This window comes from Dermacentor albipictus, chromosome 6 (genome assembly GCF_038994185.2).
Source record: "Dermacentor albipictus isolate Rhodes 1998 colony chromosome 6, USDA_Dalb.pri_finalv2, whole genome shotgun sequence".
Classification (NCBI taxonomy): Eukaryota; Metazoa; Arthropoda; class Arachnida; order Ixodida; family Ixodidae; genus Dermacentor; species Dermacentor albipictus.
The window spans coordinates 100,193,097-100,220,720 of NC_091826.1; the positions used below are offsets into that span (position 1 = coordinate 100,193,097).

General features: G+C 44.9%; 1 protein-coding gene across 12 annotated transcripts in view; it reads left to right on the top strand.

The window, feature by feature from the left end:
- The window catches only part of LOC135913650 (calcium-activated chloride channel regulator 1-like), a 164,190-nt gene extending 144,790 nt beyond the window's left edge, over nt 1-19,400 (top strand). For 9 of the 12 annotated variants that reach the window (XM_070541101.1, XM_070541102.1, XM_070541103.1 and 6 more), the window contains 3 exons: nt 9,129-9,305; nt 13,376-13,642; nt 18,706-19,400. In XM_070541101.1, coding sequence (XP_070397202.1) covers nt 9,129-9,305; nt 13,376-13,642; nt 18,706-19,352 — 1,091 coding nt within the window. In that variant the 3' untranslated portion in view covers nt 19,353-19,400. Of the gene's footprint in view, nt 1-9,128; nt 9,306-13,375; nt 13,643-18,705 lie in introns of those variants that run through there. The other 3 variants (XM_070541110.1, XM_070541106.1, XM_070541111.1) reach the window with 3 other exon arrangements.
- Nucleotides 19,401-27,624: the final 8,224 nt, after the last annotated feature.

Genomic DNA, 27,624 nt, shown 5'->3' on the forward strand with positions numbered 1-27,624 from the left:
TGAAAATCTGGTACTGCTGGGGTTGGTGAGAACATTTCTGCCAATGCAGTAATGTAAACTTGTATTTGTAAATGGACGATAAATACCGGTTCTATGGTTATACAATGTAACTTTAGTTACTGGGAGAAGCTTTAATGGCGAGAAGACCATGCGCGTTGTGAGCCGCCGACCGAATGACACGAAACGCGTTGTTTGTACGTGGTACAGATACTCTATACGTGATATTTACGGCCGTACTGAGACTACAGTGTCCATCGGTGGTACAAAAGTTGTTTCAAATTTTGGGAAACTACATTGCCTTAAGGCGCTGGGAGTGCGGATCTTTCACAAGATCTGGTGATTGCCATAGCACTGTTTGGTAATTTTTAATTTAGGGATATCAAATTCATGCTAAATTTTATGCTCCTTGTTTTAGGGGACCAGTGAGCCTTATTTTTTTTACCTTAGATTTCCGCAGAGTTCAAGAAATTGGCAAAATCACAATCGAAATTTACGTATTCCGGTGAACGTCCAGGAACATAAATCCCACTTATGCTTTTTCCTTTGTGATTGTGGGTGCCACTGCTCTCCTGAAAACTAGCTTATACGCAGGGCTAAACTGCTATCTTCAAAACCATTTCAGTTTTCCTGGCTGCTAGCCTTGTTTTCTACGCAATAATTTCGCAATAAAAAAAAACCTAATGTTTTCCTATACCAACGCAGCTACCTCATCAAGAGCATAATTCTTTTATTAGACGCATATTTTCATGCTCACACTAAAGTTCGGGGTTTGTTGCATGTGCTTGCTTAGTCTTTTGCCGAGTACGGTGTAGCTTTCAACTATTTCCAGAGGCCGTCCTCTATAGCCGGCGAGCTATCGCGGGATACTGTGTCATAGCAAAGGGAGCCTATACCAGCGAGTATATATTGCATGGTCACGTAGGTAGAGTGTTCGGGGTCTCTTCTTCTTGCATTCTGCTTTGGGCTACAGGCAATCGCAATAGTACAAAATGTTGGAGAAATAGAATCAGTTGCATAGCATTCTATTACCAGCTTCACGAAACCTTACCTACTCTGAGGCCCTTATGCAGCTTAGTTCTTCATAAATGTATTCTTGGTAAGAAAAGAACGTTGCAGAAAATACCACCGTAAAGCAACGAGAAGAATAGCAACTTATTACGTTACTGCATGGCGTAGGGTACTTATTTTCTCGTACCAAAGATCGCTTACACTCGTCTGCGACTTCAGAGATGCCTGCTTCATTTGAGCCCACAGCAACAACTGCGATGAACATAGACAAGTGCGACGGTCTATAAACACCGGTTAGTACGTACGCACATGCGCGTTCTAACATACTGCCCAGAAAATTGGAAACGGCACTTGGTAACACTCCTCGCTCATCCTTTCGTCTGTCATTTCCAGCCCTCGGACGCCTTTGCGAGATTCTCCTATTAGAATTTTATGTGTGAAACGATCATGACATAGCAGATTATTATTGCGTTCAAGCTTACCGGAAAGTGCTTTAAGAACACGCTGGAATGGCTTAAATGGTGTCACGGCAGCTCAAGAAGCAGCAGCTGCTGAGTAGGAGACATAGTGCTCAAGAAGGTACAACGCGCCTGGAAACACTGACGCTATGAGGAGTACCACTAGTTGAGTTGAAGGCGTCGAAGCCCAGTGATCTTTAAGACTACAGGAAAACCCTTGATGTTTGTCAGCTTCCATAAATGTATTTGACAGCTTTTGCTTGACGTTTATTACTGCAATGGGAATGACATTGACAGCCCAGGAGAATTTCCATGTTATATGCCTTGTTGCCTTGTTGCCTATGCCTTAATGCCTTGTTATATGTTAGCAAAAAAAACGCCAGTTGTGTAATACGCAGTTTCTGGTGCAGTCTGATTCTTCACCCTGAACACAGCATTACAGTATATGTATAAGTGTATGGTATATGCAAATAGAAATAACAGCCGACAGGATTTCATCATGGTGCCGGCCTCCACCACAGAGCTTTAGTGCTCTAACCATTTGGCCTCAGGCGCATGCCTCATGAGGCGGAGTCGATTGGTTGCATAATTTTATTGCTGAAAATGAAGGAAATATCGCAGTATTAATTGATGGCACCCATGGTACTGGGTATGTTTAGCTTCGGCTGCTCGGAGAGTTTGTTCTTCTGGTGTGTTAGTTCCTTCGTCATTGCTAACAAGACGTCACACCATTTCAGTTGCCTGGTTGCTGGCGGTTGTGAACGTTATGAATTGCAAAAGAGCGATGGCAGGCTGTATGCCTTCTATTTTACTTTCTTAGTGTTATGTTCCTTCCACACTTGGCTGCGTGGACTATTGATCTTGTGGAGCTTGTTGTTTTTGTTGTGGCAATTACTGAGACTGCTGTTGTGTCTCCTGGTAAATCATCATAACCGTGTTGCTGCAGTAGTCGAACATCTGCTGTAGAATAGCAAGCTTCTTGTCTATTATCTCCTCTAAGGTGAAGGGGTTGCATTGTGTCGTTGGCTGCTAGCGCAGAGAACTGCCGTTTGGTGCTACAAAACGTTTAGAATGACTGTATTCGGTGTATCTCCAGCTTCGTCAGGCGTCACTGAAGATTGGCGCCTCTCCGCCTTCACTCTCTTGTGGGCGATGGATGGTGAGGGTTTAAGAGCAGTGGGTGTATCGTAAGGAAAGAGCAGCGCTGTCCATGTTACCGTGCTGTCTGGACTCTTCTTCAAATTTAGTGCATTACGTACTTATGGTACGTGACGCCATTTCCGCTGGCTATCTATCTATCTATCTATCTATCTATCTATCTATCTATCTATCTATCTATCTATCTATCTATCTATCTATCTATCTATCTATCTATCTATCTATCTATCTATCTATCTGCCAACCTACCTACCTACCTATGTTGGTGTTGAGGTACGTTTGTATTGACCCGTTTTTCCGCCTACCTGGGTCACTGGGTAGTCAGTGGTCGAATCAAAAGCGCTTCGAGCTGCTTTTTTTTAGGTAATAATGTTCGGGAGCAGCCATCACGGGAACTTCCGTCACTTTTTTTTGTCACCAAAGTGTATATACGCGCCGTTCTTCAACGAACCTCTTTAATACCGACGTGGATCATAATAGACGTGCGACTGCTTAGGTAGCATTGGTTGAAAAAAAAAAATCACGGCTCTCTTGTAATCGGAAATAGATGTAAGCATGAAAATGCCTACCAGTACAGCCGATTGCTTGGAGGTGATATTAGCTACAACTTTTGAATGCGTATAGTGGATGTTCGTAACGGCACATTCCACCACACATCAGCACAGGAAACGGTTTCGAGCTGAATCTCACTGCAAGCGTCGTTTCGGCCGAAGAGCCGTCCGAGGCGCACCGGACGCTGCCGGCTTGGCCAAGCAGCGTGGCGCCATCTCTGGAGCCGGCGCAAAACCCGCGCCGCGGAACTCGCGGAGCACTGCCGTTGAACAGCAACTCTTGTATGGGCCCCTGTAGCCTCCTTTTAACGCGACTGCGTTAAGGAGCTCGTGTCACAGAAAAGCCAGTGTCGTCGGCGTCAGCGGTTTTGGCCGTGAGCGATAAATCCCGGAAGGCTCTTAATAAATGAAAGACATCTTGCAAGATGGGCTGGTGGGAATTGAACGAGGGTCTCCGGAGTGTGAGACGGAGACGCTACCACTCAGCCACGAGTTCGTTCCTTCAAATGGGGACAAAATCGCCTCTAGTGAATGCGGTGTTGCCTTAGAAACGTGCCGTAGAAAGTTACGCTGCGGTGAATATCGGTAATTATGACCATGTAACTTACAGAAGTCGCAGTTTCACGAGCAGGTAAGTACGTTTCCGCTAAAGTTCTCCTGCGCTCTGCGCACACGCAGAGCCATCTTGCGGCAAACACAGAAGACTCCCTCCTCGCAATGTACGGCGCTGCCCCGACACGTGGCGCGGCACTCGCCCCATGACCGCGTCCGCCTTCATGGCGCGTCGGGGCCCGGCTATCTTTGCCTATCGCGACGTTTGGCTGGCGTAGCGCGTTTGAGTAGGCGGCGCGAACAGGATGCGATAAGGCTATCGCGTTCTACTCTTGAAGGCGAAGTTTAAGTGTCTTCCAATTTTTTGAACGTCGCTTCTGGAAATGAACAAAACTTCCACGTACTACAAGTTACAGCTTGAATGATATTGTGAACAAATACTAGAAAGAGCTCGCATGCACTAATATTTGTAATGTGGTTGGGAATTATCAGCGTATGCAATGTAGTCCCGTACAGAGGGTAGGAGTCAGATAAGGTTATTAACGTAAGAGCGTTGGGGGCTTGTGTCGCAGAAACTTCGGCAACGGTGTCAGGCGTCCACCATCGTATCGGCAAAAGATCACTCTGAACAACGCAGATCCTCTGTGCAGCACAAAGAAGCTACAGAAATAATTGAATTTCACGTAGTAAAACACGTCTGAAAAATGGTAACGTACTACTTAAAACCTACAGGCATGGTAGCGTCGTATTCTCAAGCACACATGCGAGAACACAATTCTGTTACGCAGAAACTCCAACACATACCCCTTTAACGCGGCAGCGTTTTCCAGCTGCCACTCGACGTTTGTCTTCGTAAGAGCGGCACAGTCTTCTCGGTTCCTTGCACACCATCAAAAAGAACCACAAATTTCGCCGTCGTGCATAGTATTCGCCGTCAGCGTTACCCAGTGGACATTAACGTTACCTAAGCTGCAGGTGCCGGAAAGCGTGAGAAGCACTCTGGGATCTCTGAATGCTGTCGCGTTCCACTCTTAAAGGTGTAGGTTAAGTGTAGTCCAAATGTTTTCTTAAATTTTGACTGATTGCCAGGATTATCGTGATTTCTTTTAGCAACGATATCCGGATATTCTCGTCTCAGTATAACGGTTCTAGCTTCTGGCTCAAGGTCACTTGATGTTCGCCGACAACTGAAGATAAAAGATTCCATGCTTAAAGCTTACGCCGACTTCGAGTACTGGGTATGTGTCACTCGGTGTTCGCTGTTCTCCAACTAACCACTTTGATGCATACTTGAGTCACTGGGTATATGCCAGAAGGTGTGTGGCGCTCTTTATTGAACCTCTTTGACGCCAACACATGTAACTAGGCACAGGGAATGTGGCACTCTATGGGATCAAGAAGGTTCCTAAAATCTCCGATGCTTAGCGGAATTGACTCAACGTCACAAGGATTGCTCTAGAACAAGAACCTGGCGCATTAACAGGCTGCACCACAAATGATGTGGTTATGGCCAACGTTTCATTGAACGCCTTTCACGTCAACGCTTTCTCAAGCAGCGCTATGAATTTCACTAGGTATGTACCATTCTTCAGTGAACCTCTTGCCAACTAGGGTCACTGAGTACGTGCCGCAAAGTGTGCGGCTAAATGAGAAAACTGTTCTCAGCTCTCGAAGGCACCGGAGCGCCATGCTTCTCGTCTCGAAGGCCACACGCGGACTTCTCCGCAGTGCAACTAAATGCGTAGCATGTCCAGAAAGCTACGCGAGCGTGGAGCACGATTGTCGCTGTAAGAGTTTCTGTGCGTTCGCGCGTACCAAAACGCCATGCAATTCGGAAGTTCAGGCACAGGCTTCTCGGCAGCAGCACCAGATAGAGCCGAGTGTTCTCGCAGAAACGCGAAAGAGGAGTTGCGGTGGAGTACACGCCTCGTACATAACTTTTTTCGACAGGGGCAATCTGTTGTATCACTAATTATTTCATTCTTAAAGTATAACCGCCGATAGCTGTTCTCTGATTGGTTTCTGCCACAAATTTTTCGATTTTTCTACCCTTTCTTGCCGGCCACATGCTTCAGGACTGGTCCCAGGACAAAAGCCAAGAGGGACCCCATCCTAGAACGAGTGGTTTACGGTGCTCTGCTCCTCGATGTTGATGCTCATGTTTCCGCTTCCGAGCTAAACAAGCATATACTTGCCAACTGGACATGATACCCTTGTTGAGCTCTCCCCTGTACTCGGGAGGTCCGATCGAGCTCCGCACAGCATACACTTGGTGTCACATGCGCGGAAGTGATCAGTCACGGCTTCTCTATAGTTCGGGCAGGCCTAGGCGTCCAGCGTGGGGCACACGACGGCACAGTGGCCTGGCTCGTATCAGATGTATCATAATTGGCGGGTCGGGGGGTTAATCCGAGCTACCCCAATAGCCTAATAGTGAAGACACCAAGTGCCTGTCTTCTCTCTAGAAGTCTTGACCGTGGTTTTTGGCTTTCCAATTATGCGGGCTCCCATGTAGTTTACGTCCTGCTGGCACACCCACGTGTGCCATCAGTTCAGTCAGAATTAGTACCGGCGACAAGGTTATGTACTAGTCAGTGACAGACATCTTCGGAAGCCGCCACCTAGGCAGCCACGTCGTAGTTCTTGTCGACAAAGCGCAGTCTGGCAATGCCTTAAATAGTGTCGACTTCACATATTAGCTATTATGAAGGAAAAACTGTTCCTGAGTCTTTTATGTGAGTCATTCTCATAAGTCCTCCCGCAAGAAGAAGCGCTGGCCTTGGCCCCTGATATGCCGAGTTTCTTCACTTCGAGTCCATTCTTTGGCCTGATCAATAAAGTCCATCGTAAGTATAGGCGCTAACCTCCTCATGTCGAGGCTTAGGCACTCTGCCTGTCTGTGTTGTCTTCCTATCTAGTTTTCTCAAGGTTATAAGTGGACAACGCAATTCAATGCAATTTGCGCACTTGTTTTGTTTGATCCTGGTCCGGGTTGCAGGATTTCGATAAGTAGGGAGTCGCGAATCTTGTATGGTGCACCACGCACCTGTCTGTAGCGTCGTCTCCTTCCCTGAGCGTGCCTCATTTTTCTGCACAAGAGGATTTTAAAAAAAAAAAGATCACCGTGGCTTCGGTAGCGCTTCAGGTTGGTGGTGTAGCTCAACTTCTGGAAAACATGTTTTTTTTCTTCAATTTATGTCAGTGCCCAATGACATAACTCAGCATAACCTTGCCTAAGCTTGGCGACGTCTACATATTATCATAGATGAGCGGCGGGAATCGCGTTAAGCTTATTTGCATGGTCTGCACAGCAAAACTTCGAGAAAACCAAATGGATAGCACCTGCAGTCCATACAGCGGTATCAACGAAATGTTCGCGGCAGTATCCATGTTTAGTACACCTTTCTTGTCTTGGTGAGTCGTTAATCTGGTCTGTTGGATCTCCAACACAGAGCCCACGTGAAGCGTGTCCACTGCACGTGAACTGCACTCGCCGCGGCGCCGCAGTGGCGTAAGATTTGTGTTGCTATCGCCGCGGGCGCCAGATCAAATCCCGTCCATGGCGGCTGCATTTCGACGTGGGCGAAATGCTAAAAGAGCCGTGTGACATGCATTCGGTGTGCGTAGGTAGTCAAAATTAATCCGTAGTCGCCCACGATTGACTGCTTTGTGTAATATTATGGTTTTGGCACGTGAAAACACACTTTAATTTGTAACATCATTGACGCCCCCCTGTAAAGCGTATTGGCACAACCTTGAAATCATCACGTATGCAGAAAATGTTGAGAGGAGTTTTTCAAACACCCATGGCTTGTCCTCTGTCTCATCTCGTGCGACGTTAATGTGGCACGCCTGCAACACCATTGCCGACGTTGTTCAACAAACTATCGTTGTCAGACTTTTCAGTACCTGGCAGGGCTTTGTTCCTTTAGCCCAGCAGGAGTTCAACTCCGTGATGCGTCGCTCTACGAAGTCGCACCCGCGTATGCTTTTGTATCAACGCTGAACTGTGCAGCCAAGTGGTTCTCCGGAAAAATTCTGTTGCCAAGCCACTCTGGAGCTCCGGCGCAGCTACCGACAGGCTACGATAGAAATATTTTCATATTTTGTTTATTCAACTGTTGTTTTGACGTCGTATATTTTTTTTAGAATTTCCAAACAGTAATAGCTCTCTGGATCATGCAAGACCTTGTAATTATAGCTCATTTGTTGCAGTCATCGAGTGATGAGCGAGTGGCTCAGGAAAGACGCTTTGCAACCAAAGCGATTATTTTCGGCGATAATAATATGCAACCGGTCGCTTTGCGACCAACTTTGTCCCGTGACCCTCCCGATTCACCAGTGTGAATGAGCCATCTTCAGCCTTTTGGATAGTTCATAATGACTGCGAACTGCTGCACTTATGCGGAAATATATTGCTGCGGATGATTCTTTCGCAAAATCAGAAAGCCATTCGAAACCAGGGGGGCGGAGTTTAAAGACATTTATGCGCCATAGGGGCACGGTGACTGAACGTTCATGCTTTCTGCTCACCCGTAAGAAATAGTACCGCCGTTTTGTGTGATAGTGTCCGTAGTACACTATTGGGAATGCTCATCGCTGGCGTCTCGGAAGGCCATTGAAGTAAGCTGCTTATTAAACCTCGAACCTCTCTTCACCTATCATCCTCAAATTCTCTGTCCCTCCGATGCATACCATATCGCCTGAAGCTCCACCTTGCGAGTATTCCTAGAACTATTACGTGAAATTGTGGGTGCGCTGCCCGCTCAGGTGCCCCCTATACCATAAACAATACCGTGCAGCGATGTAGAAGTAAAGGGCATGAATATGGATCGAATGTTGTCGCGATTCGTGCAGCAATAAAATAAAAAAGTGCAATGGGGAATTTTCCTCTAGGTGTGCGGAACAGTTGAGTAGTCCTTGTGCCGCAAACGTATCGTGTAAATGTGATATACTGCTGTTTTGTCATCTCTGGGATTTCCGATTCAATTTTATTTGTTACAGTTCATGTTCTCCACGTCGTACGTGACATACGTAATAAGAAGGTCTTCCAATACGCAGGTTGTCGTAAAATCACAGGCACTCAATAGCAGAGTGAGAGTGGTATTTATAAGTAAAGCATTTGACAAGCATACAATCTCCGATACAAAACAAATGACAAATCATCACTTCTGGAATCCAAAATGTTAAGTGTTAAAGAGCATCCATAATTAAGTAAGAAAAGAAAACCAGTACCACAATTCAGAAATTTCCAAATCAGCCATTTTACGTGATATCTTCAGAAGAAGTTCCCTATGCGATCACCTTAGCTCATCTCTGTGACAAGCCGGAAGAAATTGATTGATTCAAGAGTTTCCGTAATTGATTCCGTTTTGAACAGCTATTGCTACTAATATTGCAGATCCTGATATCATGCCAAACGATGGTTCATACAGCGGCTACTTCACGCAGTTCACGGGCAGAGGAAGGTACGCCGTAAGGGCGTACGTCTACGGAAACAACAAGACCACTCATGCGTATCGTACACCGGGATTCCCTCCTAACATTATTGCTTGGGATGAGGTAGGATCACTTCCAAGTGAGTTGATCAATGGCGCATTAACCTGCATTGCGTAGTCTCTCTCGTCCTGCTTTTCCATGGCCAAACGATCAAAATGACAAATGAGGCGTTATCATAAGTGCAAATATATTCTTTCAGGAAAGTAATTGCGCAGAACTGAGTCCAAGGCAACGACAGTTGCTACATTTCACGCACGCTAACAAAGATTGTTCAAAATAGAAATTTAAGTGAGCAGAAGAAAAGCGCATATTAGAGTGAACTGGCCATGTTCATTTTTTATAGCGATAGCAATTGTATGGACATTCCAGGCCCATATCTGTCGTGGGCTTCGCCGTGAGCTTCTGTATAAAGACCAAGGGTGATAAAATCGTCACAGCAGGCAGTATGCTGCTTGTGCGAACAAAAGAGTGCTATGAGAAGGTGGCAAACGCTGCTGAATCTCGCGTGCACGAGAGATGAAGCCAGAAGCGCGCCCCCTTATGTCGCCCGCGAAGCACGGGAGTAAGGAGAGCGAGAGGAAGGGGGGGGGGGGGTCTTCTCCTGCGGCTGCAGCTTATATCACGGCGCGTGGGGTGCCGTATTTTGAAAGCGATCTGCGATGTGGCCAAGGTGCACGCTAGCGCGGGTCTCACGTTCAAAGCAATCTGCGATGTTTGCAGGGTGCGCGTAGTGCCGGCTGCTTCATATGCGTTGTCCTTTCGACATTTTCTTTTTGTTGAAGCGAGTGTTGCAACAAGCTTATTTCGCTCGCTGCTGCTACCGCGTTTGCTTACGCCAGCATTTCGTTAGCGGGTTTCCGCGGTCATCCAGCGAGATCTGTTCAGGTTTACCTGCGCTGGCGTGACACCGTACTTGTTAATTTGGTTAGTAGGAGCAGGTTTACGGGTTTATACGGCCGATAAAGCTACTATCCTTACTGCATATAGCTATCTGCTAGTTTGCTTTCATAATTGTTGCTTCGCCTTTTCAGCGAAACAACGGCTTTTTAGTTGGTGCCGCTTCCTAGTAGGGCAGCTGATCAGCCACTTCGCCATGTTTCTGTTGTAGTAAGGCCTGATGTTCCAGGTACTTTTGCGATAAAGTTCTACTAAATTCTTGGTTACTCCTTAAACAATCCTACAGGACATGCACAAGCTACAAATGGTATCTTTTTATGTGGCCAGAATTCGTACGCTAGAAACGCAACAGAACCGTCAGGAATACGTATACTTGTACAGTTTCACAACGACAATACTGAAACTGCAGCAGTGGAGGTCCGTTCATGTCATCATCATCAGCAGCACCAGCCTGAATACGCCCACTGCAGGGCAACGGCCTCTGCCATACTTCTCCAACTACTCCGGTCGTATGTTAATTGTGGCCATCTTGTCCCTGCAAACTTCTTAATCTCATCCGCCCACCTGACGTTCTGCCGCCCCCTGCTACGCTTCCCTTCTCTTGGAATCCACTTCGTAACGCTTAATGACCATTGGTTATCTTCCCTCCTCATTACTTCTCCTGCTCATGCCCATTTCTTTTTCTTTATTTCAACTAAGATGTCATTACCTCACGTTTGTTCCTTCGCCCAATCGCCTCTTCTCTTGTCCCTTAACGTTACACCTATCATTCGTCTGTCCATGTAAATTATTACAAGGTTTAAAAAAGCGCATCACTGCCGATTGCAGCGGCGCCGCTCAACTGACACTCCAGCAACCTCATCGCCATGCATCTATGGAGCAGGCACTCATGACGTCAGTCAGACGAGCTATCCGATTGTCTACCCACACTGCGTCTGCGGCAATGCGTGAAATATGACGTGGCATTAAGCTTAGCTTTAATAGCACTCCTTTGCATAGTAATGTGTACTCCCTTAAAAAATAAGTGGCCAAATTTCATAAACCTCGATGTCACCTCCAACGAATTACCTAGCTCAATGCGTCGCCCTCAATTTAGGTATAACCCTTACAAAGCTGTTATACACTTTTCTCTTGAGGGATATTGGCAACCTGCTGTTCATCATCTTGAGTGCCTGCCGTTCATGTAGCATAACGAATATCTTAAAACGAAAAAATGCTCTATGGGATGGAAGTAAGGTTTTGCGTATATACCAAACCATTGACGCTTAACTTTAAGTAGATGTCCAAAATCCGAATTTTATTCTTCTTCATCATGCTATATTTATGTCCGCTGCAGCACCAATGCCTCTTCATGCGATCTCCAGTGACTCAAGTCTTGCGCTAGCTAATTCCAGTTTTCACCTGCAAATTTACTCATTTCATTGTGTAACTGTAATGGTCCACCGGTTATCCCCCCTCCACACTACATAGGCGGCACCACTGCATTTATTTTTCTCTTCATGTGAATTAGAATATCGGTTATCCCCGCTTGCTCTGTGATCCACGCTGCTCTCTTCCTCGCTCTTTGAGCGGTGTTTAACATTTTCTCGAGCTTCTGTGAACTCCAAGTTGCCATCCCATGTGTTAGCACCGGTCGAGTGGCATGATTGTACACTTTTTCTTTTCAATGGCAGTGGTAAGCTCCCAGATAGAATTTGACAATGCCTGCAGTATGCACCCCAACCGATTTCTATCCTTCTGTAAATTTTCTCCTCGTGATCGCGATCCTCCGTGAGTAAATTGACATAGACAACCGTACTCCTGTACATACTCTAGAGGCTTGCTGGTCATCCTGAATTGTTGTCTTCTTGCCAGGCTATTGGACATTATCATTGTCTTCTGTACAATATTCTTAAACCCCATTCGTATGCTTTCTCAGTAAAGGTACTCAATCATTTGTTGTAATTCGTCCGCAGTGTTGTTGAACAGGACAACATCATGTGCAAGCCGAAGGTTGCTGAGTTTGCTGAGGTTGCTCGCCGTTCACCCTTACTCTTGAGCCTTCCATGTATAATGGCTTCAATACTTCTTCTAAGCATACAGTGAAGAGAATTGAAGCGATTTTGTCTCCTTGTCTGACCCCTTTCATGATACGCAACTTTCTAGTTTTCTTGTGTAGAACCAAGTAGGTGTGGCATCTCCGTAAATATTTTCCAAGATCATGACGTATGCCTCCAGCACTCCTCCATTGCGCAATTTCTAAAAGTGGTGGCATCTGTACTGAATCAAATGCTTTTTCATTAGCTGTGAACGCCACATTTGCCGCAAAAATGGATTAGTGGTTGTTAGGAACTACATATTAGGAATGTGCTTTAATATCCCAAAACAAAACCCAAGCATTACTTGATAGTTTGATGCCTCCACAAAAGTTTTACATTCGGAAGATTCTTGTTTCTGTTATGGCGTTGTCCGTCGTACATGTTCTTCGTTTTGCTGTCGTCTTTTTAGCGCTCTTTTTCTCCAGGTATGATAAGGGGCGAATTGATGTGCGATGTATTGGCGCATGCATCAGGTCGTGTGTTGCACGTCGATTGCACTGCACCTTTGCGTCTACCATTTAGAATGACCTGGAAGTTGATTTACATAGTGCGAGTTCTTTCCGCATATAAATAAGTTGACAATGTTTGGTCGTTTGAAAGCGAGCATTTATGGTAATAAGAATGTTCGACTTACCTTATCACTTTTAAAATTGGTTGGAAGCGGCGTAACTTTTGCACTTGAGTTTCCAGACGACAACCACCGGCAGGTTATAATGACTCCTTAACGCTATGTGCATGCTGTCATGTATGACGTACATAAAAGGACTGCTTCAGTCCCAACAGAAGGTTAAAAACGCCTGTATGTTTACTCGAAATCGATGCCATGTTTAGCAACGCAATACATTGGAACCGTAAGTTTTTAAATACATTCTTAGTTATTTTTTAAATAATGTATAGCCGATGCTTGGCATATAACATAAAAATCGTTCGTAAATTACCAGTCTATTTTAACGATGTATTATTGAAATAGCCAATGCATACCTCCGACGCAGCTCAGTCTGTTATTACCGTAATCATCTGCAGGTACCGCAGGAACGTTCAATGCCGCGTGCAGGGCCGGCGTCAAATGTATCCTTAAATGTTATTTCCCGGGAAATCCTCCTCCCCCACCATCCGTTAGATTGCTGTACTTAAAATTGCCGCGGTAGTAATACTGTCCTTATGTCTTGTGCAGCGGAAGAACCAGACAAAGAAGTGATTGAAGACTCTGGCAACTACACATTCGAGGATACCCTCCTGGGAGAAAGGAAGCCGACGCAGCCATTCCAAAGAGTCGCAGGTGGAACCTACTTCCAGGTCACCAATGACCTGCGGCAGGCTGATGTTCCTCCCGGCATAATGAAAGACCTAAAAGCTGTCGACGGTGACATCGAGATCGACAGAACACCCGTTGTCAGACTTACATGGACATGGCCGGGCGCACACATGACACATGGAAAGGGTGCGTATTTTCTGTGAGCTAACATCTCGCATTTCGGATGCAATTAACTATGAACACTCAGCAGGAGAATTATGAGAGGTAATACGAGTGAGTGAAGCTATATTTTTTCCAACGTATTGCCTTTCTACCCCATTCTAACGTACAACGCACAGTGGATGCAAAGTAACATTTTACTTTCCAGAACACGTAGATTTCAGTTCCTGGCCGTTGAGGCCGTGAAGACTCACCGTCCTCAACGCGCGGGGACTGCTTCGTCGTCCTCCCCTTCCTACGTGTAGGTTAAAGTTTTCAATAAAGTTTTCAATCAATCAATCAATCAATCCTACCCAGTTAAGTGTCGCATCGCATTTTTCAGAAGGGCTCCTAATCATCGCTAGTATGATAGGCTGTAAAAGATGCTAAACGCGAACAAAACACCTTGAAACAATCAATTCACAAAGGGCCTCAGCAAACCGCCTCGCAAGAAAATGCAATAAATAAAATAAAACCGAGTCAGCGCACACGTACAGATCTTATTTGTTTTCTTTATTTTCATGCATTGCATTGATTAGGCTCAGGCTGTAGCCATCAAAACATCAATTCATTGATTGAAAATGTCGGTTTCCGTTATTGTACCTGGTGCATTAGTGAGTAGAGAGAATTAACACTTTTCTTTGTTTGCTACAGTATTTTTGTCATATTTCATTATTATTAGGTGACCAAGTCATAGAAAGTAGCCACGATAAGTTGCTGCAGCTAATTTGTGATTCTGTGACATATGGGAAAAAATATGCCAGAACGTTGAAACAGCAATACTCACACCTAAGTAGCCAGTTTTCAGTCACTATAAAGCGCTGTTTATTACAAACCTAAAGACGTATTGCTTAAACTGCACATCTTGCATTTTAGCTGTTACCCCGATGCCTACAAAGACGACGCATAAAAGTTTATTAGGTATTTAAATAGTAGCCCACATTGAAACTTTGCGAGAGGCACCTCTAGCACCAAGTTCGACATGAATATGAATTAGGACCGTTTACCAATTATTTTTCTGCATTCATTGTAAGCAGCTTGCAAGCTAAAAGCTAACAGAGAAGAAAGGATTGGCACAATAAAAAGCAAGTGAATATATATTTAAATCAACTGTCAATTAGGAACATGGCCGCCGCTCAACAAATTAAGATGATTTTTTAGCGTCAAATCAAAACAAACAGTCACCCCGAATGAAAACCACATTTTCACTTCACAATCGTACGGAAGTTTTGGCGAAGTATGTGTATACAAATTTCACGTTAAGAAATATTTGAGCACCGAATGTAGCTGCTTAGTGGTCATGGTGTTGGGCTCCTAAGAACTAGGTCACGAAGGCAAAGTGCCAAAACACCCGTGCACTTAGATTTAGGCGCACGTTAAAGAACACTGAGTTTATGGACTCGCCCACTACGGCGTGCCTCATAATCAGATCGTAGTTTTAGCAGGAAAAATCCCACATTTTAATTACCTAAAGAAATATTTGCGCTATAATTATTGCATGGATTTCTTGCGATTACATAGTTATAATTGGCATTTACGGCGTGGTGATTTTGCCAAAGTATTGTGACCGATAGCTTCTCCTGAGCAAAAAATGCTGTAAGGTGCACCAGTTTCTAAGCTGTTCATTTGTTATCATCGCCGTGATAGCGTGCCGTCCTTTAGCAGCGGGTACGTAATCACTAATTATCGCGATGAACGCTAGTGGGAAGAACCTGAAGCGTTTCTCGCTGGCGAAGCGCGAGAGTATGTTCAACAGACAAGCGTAAGCAATCCTTTAAAAGAAGAAATTGATGTGATAAAGACTTGTAATACGGTGTTTATACGTGTCTAAACAAATTCTGCGGTTTCGCGTGACAAATGTAGAGCTCAATACAACACTCGCATTCGAAACAATAATCCCGAGCATTTCACTCATAAAGTCTGTATCTGCTAATGTAGGACTCTTTTTGGCCATGGACTTTTTGCGATTGAGACTTTTAACACGCACGACTTATATCTAGATAATATACAGTACCTTAAATGTGTTGATTCGTGTTGTCGACAAATTCGACTTCTCCCTGCCATCTGCTAGCCGCCTGATTAGCTCAGATGGTAGAGCGCTGCCCCGGAAAGGCGGTGGTCCCGGTTTCGAGTGCCGGAACAGGACAAATTTTTCTTCAACTCTGAGGCTGTTCTTTCGAGGAACCTGTATGGGTTTCCTTTGCAGGAATTACTACGAAGGGGTGGTTCTCAGACTTTTCCTTAATAACTTCAACGTGTTGGTAACGCTACCGTATTTGCTAACCTGGATTCGTGATATGGCGTTTCACGACGTGTCCGCTGCATATTACGTACGTGTAGTTTAACGATCACAATGTTCGGGGTGCGACATTTTGCGTCAGCCATTTTGAAAGAAAACCTCTTGAACATGAAATACGCACCGTAAGGCTGAACGTTGTTTTCGAACCAAATTTTTGACCGAAAGCGCTCGAAGAACGGCTCGCTATCGCGCTAAGCTCAAAACTTATTCTACCATTTGCCATAAACAAAGCGTTCCACTACAGTTTTCGAGGTCGCATGTAAAGTTTTTCGCCGCCAGCGAGCGCATAGCCAGAACTGACTTTCACTTGGATGTCGTAGCGCAACCAGACGTATCACCATCCTGCACTGAGAATAGCGCTATCGAGGCACCCTACTCTACCTGGACACGCTGCGCCTTCTGGCGGCACCACTGTGAAGTATGCGCCTACACAGTGGTGCCAGAGAGGCTCATTGAAGCCCTGTGGACCCAGTTGCACAACCCCACTTGAAATGCCAACCTTTCAGGCGTCACTAATGTCGGATTCAGCGCACTTTTTTTTTATTGATTTGCTGACTACGCAACCTTAAGTGCGAGATAGCTAGATAGCCGGAATAAAACAAAATGGTCTGATAATGTCAAGGAAGCTATTTGAACTGACATCGTTTAATTATTTGCATGGTTACCGTGATGGCCCTGCCAGAAGGCTGGAAAAGTATCTTTCAAGCGCTTTCGGTTGCCTTCCTAACCACAACAAACACTAGGCGCTTTTCAGGGCGGTGTGCCAGAGCATCACCATCTAGATAGCACTAGGACTGTTTACTCCGATCCATGAGGTCACGTTACCTGGCGAGAAATTTCTACTAACAAGGCTGACGAGATGAAACGGTGGCGTCAAAATACTGTTGCCTACTCTGGAGCATTCCCATTATATTCGATGTCAATCGGGCCAGGTAACATGACGTCATGGATCGGAGCAAAAATGCTTTGCGCTGTCTAGGTGGCGTTGGCTAGAAGTAATTCGATCTCCTTCACACTGAGCACGTTTGAAAGCGCTGTCATCGGTTGGTACCGCAGCATATTCTTGCGGTATATTTTAACACGATAGCGTTAGGGGCTCCGTGTCGCAGAAAATGCGTTGCCCGTGTCGGCGGCTTTCGTCGCCAGTGTTGCACATCAGTGAAAATCATCCTGAACAACAAACACGCGTCCCCTACGTGTGGCGCATGCGCGTCACTGAAATAATTCAATTTCTCTAATTAAAATGCGTCAGAAAAGTTGTAAAATAATACGTACGCACAACCGACAGACATGACTGCGTGGGATACTAATTTCAATATACAAGAAAGATAATTCGGGTAAGCGAAAACTAACACACAAAGTTCTTTTTGCTTGCAATGAGTCACTGCTTGTAGCCTTTGCCTTACGGGGCTAGGAGCCACTGCTGTGCCTTTTACTGCCGCCAAGTTCGGCTGACCACTGTTTTCTGTCGGCGTTACGCCACGAGTTGATCCCTCAATCCTAGTCATAGTCAGCTGCGCTGAAAAAATGAATTGAGCTGGCCAGGCTATGTGATGCGTAGGGCAGATAACCGGTGGTTCAGTACCGTTATAGAAGGGATGCCAAGGCAAAGGAGGCAATGTCGAGGAGAACACAAAATTTTGATGAGGGGGGGGGGGGATGACGTGAGGTTGTTTGGAAGCTCAAGTTGGAATCAGCTAGAGCAAGACTATCGTGTTCACTGTTCAACACAAAGCTTGAGCGTCCTCCAAGCATGTAAATTATTTTTCGGGATTTCTTTCACATGCAAAACAACAAAGAGCCGTGCTGAAAAGAACGCCCCAGGAACAAATGAAATTTATGACTGCGACCTCGATTTAAATCCGAAATGTGACGTATCGGATCGAAATGAAACACATAAAAACATAAACAGCACATGAAACATGTACTGCAGGACTCAATTCATATCTGCGAAAAATACTCCAACTCGTACTTTTGTATTACCTGCGTGATAGCTAGCATTCGCCGTGCATATATATATATATATATATATATATATATATATATATATATATATATATATATATATGCAGTCGTCCTTAATGGTTACGGACTGGAGAGCACGAGAAGGGAAGCGTAGCAGAGGGCGGCAGAAATTTAAGTGGGTTGGTAAGATTAAGAAGTTTGCATGGACAACATGACCACAATTGGCACATGACCGGGGCAGTTGCAAAGGTATGGGAGAGGCCTTTGACCAGCAGTGGGTTTAGCCAGGCTGATGATGATGATGATGATGGTCGTGATGATTATGATATAAAAATACCATGCGCCCTGCATAATCTTAGCCATGCAGTTCAAAGAAGAATAATGATTAAAAACAAAGGTCAAAATACGATTTCTAGACCTACGGTGTTTGATAGGCTTCTGAAGACGGCATGCCGTTGGTCCCGAAATCGTACCTCGCACAGAGGCTTCTTTTCCTTATTTATTTCAGTACCTTGGCTGATCCTAGCTCGGAGCGCGTAAATATATGTATTACAAGAAATAAACCGCATCAACACGATAAATTTATTGTCGATGTTTTGGCCAGGGACCAAGTTGATCAAGATTATTTTACGGACATAACGTCACGTTTCTTATAGACTTCGGATAACATGGTTGTGCAGCATTGTCGAACTAGATTTACACAACTGAGTTGTGAACAGAAGTTAAACAAAACAGGGGGATGGGGATTAACGTCACAATGCAGAGGTTGCATCTGTTTTCGTTACAGCTGCGGAAGTGGAAATCAGAGGTAGCATCAATGAAGAGAACCTTAAAAGGGACTTCGACAGCCAGGAGCGTCTGTCCACTGTCGTGAAAGGCAACCTTGACCCCCTCCCCGGCGGTTCGAAGCACGACGTAACGATCGCACTTCCTCGCGAGTGGGAAATGACGAGACCAGGCGACAGGGACTACAAGCTAGAGGCGTACCTAGCGGCGCGTGTTATTAACGCAGATGGACTAAAGGGGGAGCTGTCTAGGAGCATTACATTATTGTTCACAATCCCAAATTTTACCGCCGAATATCTCACAACAGGAGCGTCCATCCCCACACAGGCAGTGCCGAAGACGAAGCCTGGACCAGCAAGAACCACAACAACGCTGGCTAAGCCGTACACGAAAACAGCTAAAGCAACGACCTCAACACCCCCGCCCAAAGCGGAGCCAGTTCGCAATACGGCGGCAACAGCCACACCAGAGGTGGATCATGCGAGAAAAAATGACCATTCATCCGTCATAATTTGGATTCTCCTGGCGCTAGTTGCCGGAGTCGTTATGACAGCCATCACAACTATACTGCTACTCAGGGCGACGTTGAACCCTATTGCCGAAGATCAGGGCCTCACCACGACCACGGCAACACTGACAACTATGTGAAGCCACGTGGTATCCTTGGACAAAATAAAACGTTAGGGGCACCGACAATGAGTGGCATTATTTTAACCTCTGCGTAGCATGAACACGATTCTCTTCTTTTACAGTTTGCCTAACGGTTTCTTTATTTACATCGACGGTGTGATTATTTCCTTTGGGAAAAAATATCAAATCTAGAGCAGTGAAAATTCTTGTGCTGCTTTTCCCTGGAAACCATCGGAAAAAGGTATTGTGTTTAATTTCTACATACCAAGAAGGCGATGTCCATGCCGCTTCCACTACAATGGCTTCGCTCAAGATGGTCACGTGACTAACTCCAACGCATCCCTCGAACCGCAAATTTTCCACGTGAATATTTAGCTCCTTCAGGCATGAATACCTACTCTGCAGGAAAAACTTTAAAACATACAGGTATCGATATTTTAGGTGTCCAATCTGCGAAGAAAACCATTGACTTCTCTCGGACCATTTTTATGCAAATTTGGTCACGTAATCAATGAAGGTATCGTGGCTGAACCCTAACTTTTCTTTTTTTTGAAAGCACGCTTTGGCAGTTAACATAAAAGTAGGGAACAATTTATTCGCAATTGTGGAAGTGGAGCATTAACGCGTTCGCGGGTTGTAGTATTGGAAGAAGTCCTTAGCTGCGATTCAAACAAGAAGCCGGCAGTGACCCTTATTTTCGCCACACAATTCTCGTCCTTTGCCGCACTACGGAAATGGCGACAGGAAATACTGATACCAGTGATCCTTCCCATTGTACATCGCAGACTTGCATTAGGTTTACACGTGTACTTACTTATCGCGCGGTCGCGTTTCACCGCCTAACAGTTGTTATCGCACAGCTCACGACGCACCTGCAGGTGTCGGAAGTTTCTGGAATATTGTCGATGGCTTCACCCGCTATCAGTCACCGACACTTTTGCAAACTCATTCTATGTATGCGCTACGCGAATATTGTAGAACTTTTTGGAAGACACGCTGGTCTCAGCAATTACTCTTGAACGTTCGATGACTGAAAGCCGGCGCGTTTGACCCACCGATCAGATTTCCGACGATGGGCGATGATGGCCTTCGCCGCTATCGTTGTGCTTTAGGCGTAACAAGCTTTCGATGGCACATGTTCGGCCAATAAAGGTTTAGCTTCGCCGTTTACAGTTTTAAACTGTGTTTGTCACAGTCGCTAACACGGATGGTGACATAAAATCGTCTATTGAGAAATGACGTTAAAAGAAACTGTGCTAAATTTAGGCTCAAACTTGTCAAATACGGACAACAACACTCTGTTCGTTCTGCTTTTCAGCTTCTCTCGAACGATATTCTATGGATCTGGCCTCGAACTACCAGTCAGTGATATGCGGACAACCACTCGACACATGCGCACTGCCTTCTTTACGCTGATGACACCACTATTTTCGCATCTGATAGAAATTTATTTGCATTGCAGGGTAAACTTAACGCTGACCTAACGAAAGTTCATCCATGGTGTGTAAAAAACAAGCTAACCATTAACCCATCTAAGACAACATTTATGGTATTCCATTCTTCAAAAACTTTGCACATTGACTCTATTGTAGTGTCTCTAAATAATAATGTATTTGCAAGATCCGCTTCTACTAAATTTCTTGGTGTAGTGCTAGATGAAAACCTAAAGTTCCAGTGCCATATTAAACCACTTATTCAAAAAATCTCATTTGGTATTCACATCATAACAAAAACTCGCTCTTTTTTTCAGCAAACCATTCTCATGTCTTTATATTACGCGTATATACACAGTCATCTCTCATACTGCCTGTCATCTTGGGGTAATACATATACCGCACATCTTCATCAGAAGTTTTGGAAAGCAGGCATTACGATTAATTGCTTTCCAATCGCATACATCTCCCTCTGCTCCAATATTCTGTTCCCTAAATGTTTTACCTTTACGCATGTTATTCAATCATAAGCTGTCGCTACTTATGTTTCGTCTTATAAATACCGAGTTTAATATTCCAGGTTTTAGTCGCTCTAGCCTCATCAATTATAACAACACAAGATTTTCAGCACAACTCAATCTTCTTCTTCCAAAAGCAAGAACTAACTATGGGAAATTTACCGTTGCGTTTTCAGGCATTTCTGTTTGGAATTCTGTACCATCAGAAATGAAGGCGTCTACATTATTATCATTCAAGCGTAGAACGAAGGAGCATTTCATGAACACTTTATCTGACGCGTAGCATAATTTAAGAAACCTAGAATTAATTAGATGTTGTTCACTTTACCATTACGCAATGTACTTTTCAATTACCGAATTACTAAATCTTGCCCTAATTGATACTTCTCCTCGTTGTTAGCTTTACGTGCCATTTATCCTCGTTTGAATTGTTGCATGTTATTTTTTAGATTTCTTGAATTCTTTGTTTTAACTCTGTGAATATACTTGTGATATTGTTCAAAGATTTCTTTTTACCTTTACCTTTACGCATGTTATTCAATCATAAGCTGTCGCTACTTATGTTTCGTCTTATAAATACCGAGTTTAATATTCCAGGTTTTAGTCGCTCTGGCCTCAGCAATTATAAGAACACAAGATTTTCAGCACAACTCAATCTTCTTCTTCCAAAAGCAAGATCTAACTATGGGAAATTTACCGTCGCGTTTTCAGGCATTTCTGTTTGTAATTCTATACCATCTAAAATGAAGACATCTACATTATTATCATTCAAGCGTAGAACGAAGGAGCATTTCATGAACACTTTATCTGACGCGTAGCATAATTTAACAAACCTAGAATTAATTAGATGTTGTTCACTTTACCATTACACAATGTACTTTTCAATTACCGAGTAACTAAATCTTGCCTTAATTGATACTTCTCCTCGTTGTTAGCTTTACGTGCCATTTATCCTCGTTTGAATTGCTGCATGTTATTTTTGAGATTTCTTCAATTATTTTTCTTCTTTTTAACTCTGTGAATATACTTGTGAAATTGTTAACAGATTTTTTTTCTATCTCATCGTTTATTTCCGATGTAGAAACTGTATAATATATGACATGACTCACTGTTTGCCTCGATCCTACTATCCCCTTTTCATGTTTTGTTAGGAGGTCCCCCCGACAGTTGTTACTTCGGGACCTCCGAATGTGTACTTATGCCCATCTTGTATTTGTTTGGTGAAAATAAATATTGAACGCGACATGACTACCGGACCAACGTCGTTCATTTGATGGTCCAGAGACGTGATCATCTACCATCTTCACGAATAAAAAGTGTGAACTGCAATGTTTGTTCCACGTTGGAGAATTGACGCAACTAGAAATTAAAAGGAATAGTAGGAAAGTAAATTTCATTTTTCGGCAGTGAACTAGACAGGCGTAACATGTCCAAAGAGAGTCAGTAGTTTTATTTCTTCAAGCGGTGCATATGGTTATGTGGTGCATATGGCATGTGGTAAAGGAAGTGAGTCACAGTGTCTCCGTACGCAGAGGTGGTTGAAAACAGGGTCAAAACTAGTTAGCAACAAAACGCTTAGTATGGAGTAACTCTTTTGTAAACGAGTAAATTGTAAATTTTGTAAATTGTAAATGAGTAATTTTAGCAGCGTCCAACCATAGCTTCAGTAGTACGTAGACTCGTTCGTATTTAGCCATCCTTTCTTTCACCTGTGTGTCACCGCTTCACATCAAATGGCGTTCATTACGTTTATGTCTCAAATTTTAGCACCTCCTGTGTGCAGAGTGACTCCTTCGCTTTTGGATGAAGAAAGACAAAGAAGAATTTTGCGTCTCCTTAAGGAGGCACCGCCACTTAAAGGGTTGGAAGGGGCCGTCTCCGTTGTGATGCAAGTTTGAAGTCTTTACAGTAATAACAGTCTAGCGGAGCTTAAAAAAGGCACTGGATGGGGAAAAACAGAACCGGACTTCAGGGCGTGTGCCCTTTTGTATCTGCTGCACAAGCGTTCATTTTTACGTCAGCGAGTGCGCGAGTCCCGCACCAGACTCCAAAGGTGTCCATGTGGCTGCCGATAGTGTGGAATGCGTAATGACGTGCCTCTATAAAATCATTCAAACGTAATAATAATACTGTTACGGAAGGTTGAAAAAAGGACAGATGATGAAGATCGCAAGACGCTGGCTGCGTCGTATTGTTGGCCGTCAGCAATTTTATCTACTCTGACTCATGTGATATATATTGTTACGAAGCGTTGCGAAGAAATGGTTTTATTTACAGCAGATGGACGATGATTGTAGCGTGATCGTACCGCAGTCCGGCCTCTCAAGCTCCTCGTTCTCTTCGTCTTCCCTTCTTTTTTATTGTATTTGCCATTCCTATTCGTCACATTTCCCCGCAAGCAGATGAAGCCCGTGGTGCGAGTCAGGATAGACAAGCAGGATAGAAAGTCTTCAGGCGAGCAATATGAGTCAGCTGAGTTCTGCTTGATCGCCGACCTTTGCATAGGAGGCGAGCTATGAAGTAAGTGAATTCGCTCAGGTGGTTCACAACTACAAATGGGCCTGAATATTGTGACAAGAACTTTTGGTACAATCCGCGCTTGCATTTCAATGTTCAAAGATGAACCAAGTCGCCTTTTTTGAACGATACTTGTACGTGACGGTCATCGTATCGCTCTTTCGAACGACTTTGCAAGGCCAAAGTACGAATACGAGCTATTCAACGGGCTTCTTCGGCAAGACAAATTCTTCGATACAGAATCACCATTGTGCTAAACTAAGGGTAAGAAAGTGTCCAGAGGGCTTCGCAGTAGCCTCGTACACGACGTAATAAGAGCTATAGTTCGTGGTTTCTTGTTTCGCCGTGTTGTATGCGTAAGTGATGAGGGGCTGCACGTCGACCCAGCTCTTATGATTGGAAGAGCTGTTCATCACAAGCATGTTGATCAGCGTTCTGTTTGTGCTTTCAACGAGGCAATTGGTCTGTGGAGGATACGGCATGGAATAACGGAACTGTGAAGTGCACAAACGAAGTAACTCTTCGATGGCCTCAGCAGTGCACTGGCGACCACGCTCGCTGATGATGACATGTGGTACGCTATGACGAAAGACCATGGAACGCAGCAAGGAGACCGCTAAGCAAGCGGCGCATGAACACGGTATGGCTGTAGTTGCTGCATACCGTGTAAGATGGTCTAGGCAGACAGGCATCCAACGGTTCTGGTTGTTAAGTAACAGGAATGGACCCAAAAGGTCAATGCCTACTTGCTCGACCGGCGTACTGAGCGGTGTCAATGGCCGAAGGGGACCCGGAGCTGCGGTGGTCAGTCGCTTGTGACATTTACGCGTTTCACAACAAGCGACATAGCGCTTGGTTGTTTCGTACATTTCGGGGCAGTAAATGTACTGCTGCATGCGGTGTAGCGTTCGTACGAAGCCGAAATGGTTGGATGTCACATCGTCATGCATGGCGCGTAGAACTTCGGAACGGAGACTCCTGTGCACAACAAGCAGAACACGCGTTCCATGCCCGGAATAATTAGTTTTTTTTTTAGCGCAACTTATCACGGACAGTAAAGCGACCGCTGCCTTGAGAAGTATGGGCGCCGACAAAAAGCGGATCGAGGGTAAGGTCATTCGGTTGTTCCCGCTGAAAGTCTGCCGCCTCAAGGGAAATGAAAATCCCCTTGGTCCAGTGGAAATTCATCGTAGAGTCCTAATTGCTCTAGGGGCGACGACATAGTACGTTGTGTGCGTCATCCAGGTTAGTATTTACTGGTAACCATCCTTTGGTTGTCTACCAAGGTCTCGTCTTCGTCTAAGAGGATTATATTGTGTCTGAGGCTTCTGTATGTCAATGGACAGACGGTAATGGAGCGGGGTTTATTGCATGCTACTAACTGAACTGCGCATATTACATATTAACAGGCAGAAAAGATACAAAAGAAATGTTCACCCCAAAGTCACGCAGGCTTTCATACCACTTATCCTGCCCGATCATGAGTGGTTCTTGTTGTTGTCACCTTTAATTTATGGGCACGTCCGTACTGACATGGGTCACGCGAGAGAAAGGGAAAGCGCTGTAAGGAGCGCACGTGTACTATTATGCCACAAGCTATGGTCTTCTCAAAATTTTGCAGAGCTTCGCGAAAGGCGCTTCCAGAATAGCATTCTCCTTATCGATTCTTCATTGTGCCTCATCTTCAAGGGGCCCTGGAAGACTTTTGAAACTAATAAGATAATGGCCTCATTATTTTAGGACGTCGTCTCATGAATCTCGTGGCTGAAAGTTTCCAAGGGCGTGTGGTCACAAACTGTGGCCCCCGCGGTAGACGGCGCTACGCAGCTCTCCACTGGTATCTCGGAGTCCATGCGCCACAACGCAAAGCATGAAATGATTTTATCTCTATTTTGAATGCATCACATATACTGCACATATATATGCATAGTCCAGGCACTTATTTGTAGGTATCAGGCCTTCAACACCGAGAACCTTCAACCGTACGATGGTGTCATCAGTGCAGCCAAGGAGAAATTTACGACTTTACCGTTTCAAGCAAGTCAGTTTCACACAATAATTACTACAGAGAACTGCGGCGCTCTCGCCTACGGGAGAGGCCTGAACTTCGTCTTTTTCGCATCAAACTGCTCTTTGAGTTTGCCTACTCATCATTTTAAACAAAGCCCTGCGTTAGAAGTAATGATGTAGGCATTACTAAAATTGTTCGAAAGCCGGGTTTTATACCAGCCTGCTATTGAAACCATTGCACGGCAGGTGCACTCTTGTGAAATGGTAACAAAGAGGAACAGTAGAAGAAACACATGCATCAGAAAAACTACGAGTGCAACTTGACGGTATGGATCACTACTAAAATTATGAACAAATAGATATGATGCACTGCGTTTAAATATTTGTATGCAATATCCAGCTTGCCCATATTTCATTGGTAAGAAATCATTTCTTTAATAACGTGCTTGTATTTAACAGTAATATTTACACTCGGAAAACCACGATTCACGCAAAGAGACACATGGCGGATGAGCGACACACGCCAAAAATGCTTCGCTTAACGAAGATGCCAGCTAGAGTTTAGCCTGCCTGTTTTTGTTTTAATTGCGATATAATTTATATGGACACTCCAAGCGCATTTCCCGTCGACGTTGTCACCGTCGGCGTGAGATCCTTTATAAAATACAAGGGAAATAACACTGTCACTGCGCGCTGCAGCAGCATGTGCGAGTGAAGGCGTTTCAAGGGAGCCGACAATCGCGGATCAATGTCGCCCACGTGAAGAAAAAAACGGGCACATAGTGCGGCGTCTCCATAGGTACGCGAGACTCTCAAGGTTGCGAAGCACCGGGGGGATGGCAGACAAAGGGGGGCTACGTCCTTCTAACTGCACGTGTGGCGGCTGAGCACGGTTGCCCGGTCGTATCTTCAAAGTGATCGGCGTTGGGGGAAAAGTCTAGGTACACCGGCTCCTCGTATCTTTTTTTCGTCTTTCTACGTTGCTTTCTGGGTGGTATGTGTTCTCGGCGCTCAATTTTCGCTGAAACGATAGGAAGAACGCACAACCAAACACCCTCTGCACTACAGCGTTTGTTCCCTTACCTCCAAAAGCCCTAACCTTCGTCGAATCGGCCTCAAGGACAACCGCGCCTGATGGCAACTATGTCGTCGCCCCTATTCGTGATGTCCTCCTGGCACATGACATCTCTATGCCACACTCCATCGTAACCCTTGCCGCTAATCGGATTTGTCTCCCCGTTATGAATCTCGGCTTGACGAAGCAAGTGTTATTTCAAGGCATAGCGATGGCCACGTTATAGTCTGTGCCAAACGACCACGTCACTGCTTTTGCAGCCCGACGCGTCTCCACATCCTCGTGATTACCCGCAGGGTGCCTTGAAGCTCGACGGATCATTACGTCCCTTGATTGCTCCGGACCTCGCACCTGACCAAGCAACCGCCCTATATCGCCTTTGCTTTCCTACCGCGACATATTTGACACTGACAATCGCCCACTTCGCCAGAGGTCCCTTGTTAAGCATCGGATAAACACTGGTGATGCAGTTCCCATTCACCGCCGACCATATCTGTGTCTACGGCAGAGCGGCAATTTATTTAGGAGGAATAAACAAGACCCTCGCCAGAGGTACTGTTGAGCCCTCTTCGATTCCTTGGGCGTCGCCGGTAGGGCTCATCAATAAGATAGAGGGCTGGTTGCGTTTCTGCGATTACCACCACCACCTCAACCGAATTAATAAAAAGAATGTTTACTTTTTACCGCGAATCGACGACGCTCTTGATTGTCTTCCCGGTGACAAATATATTTCGTCT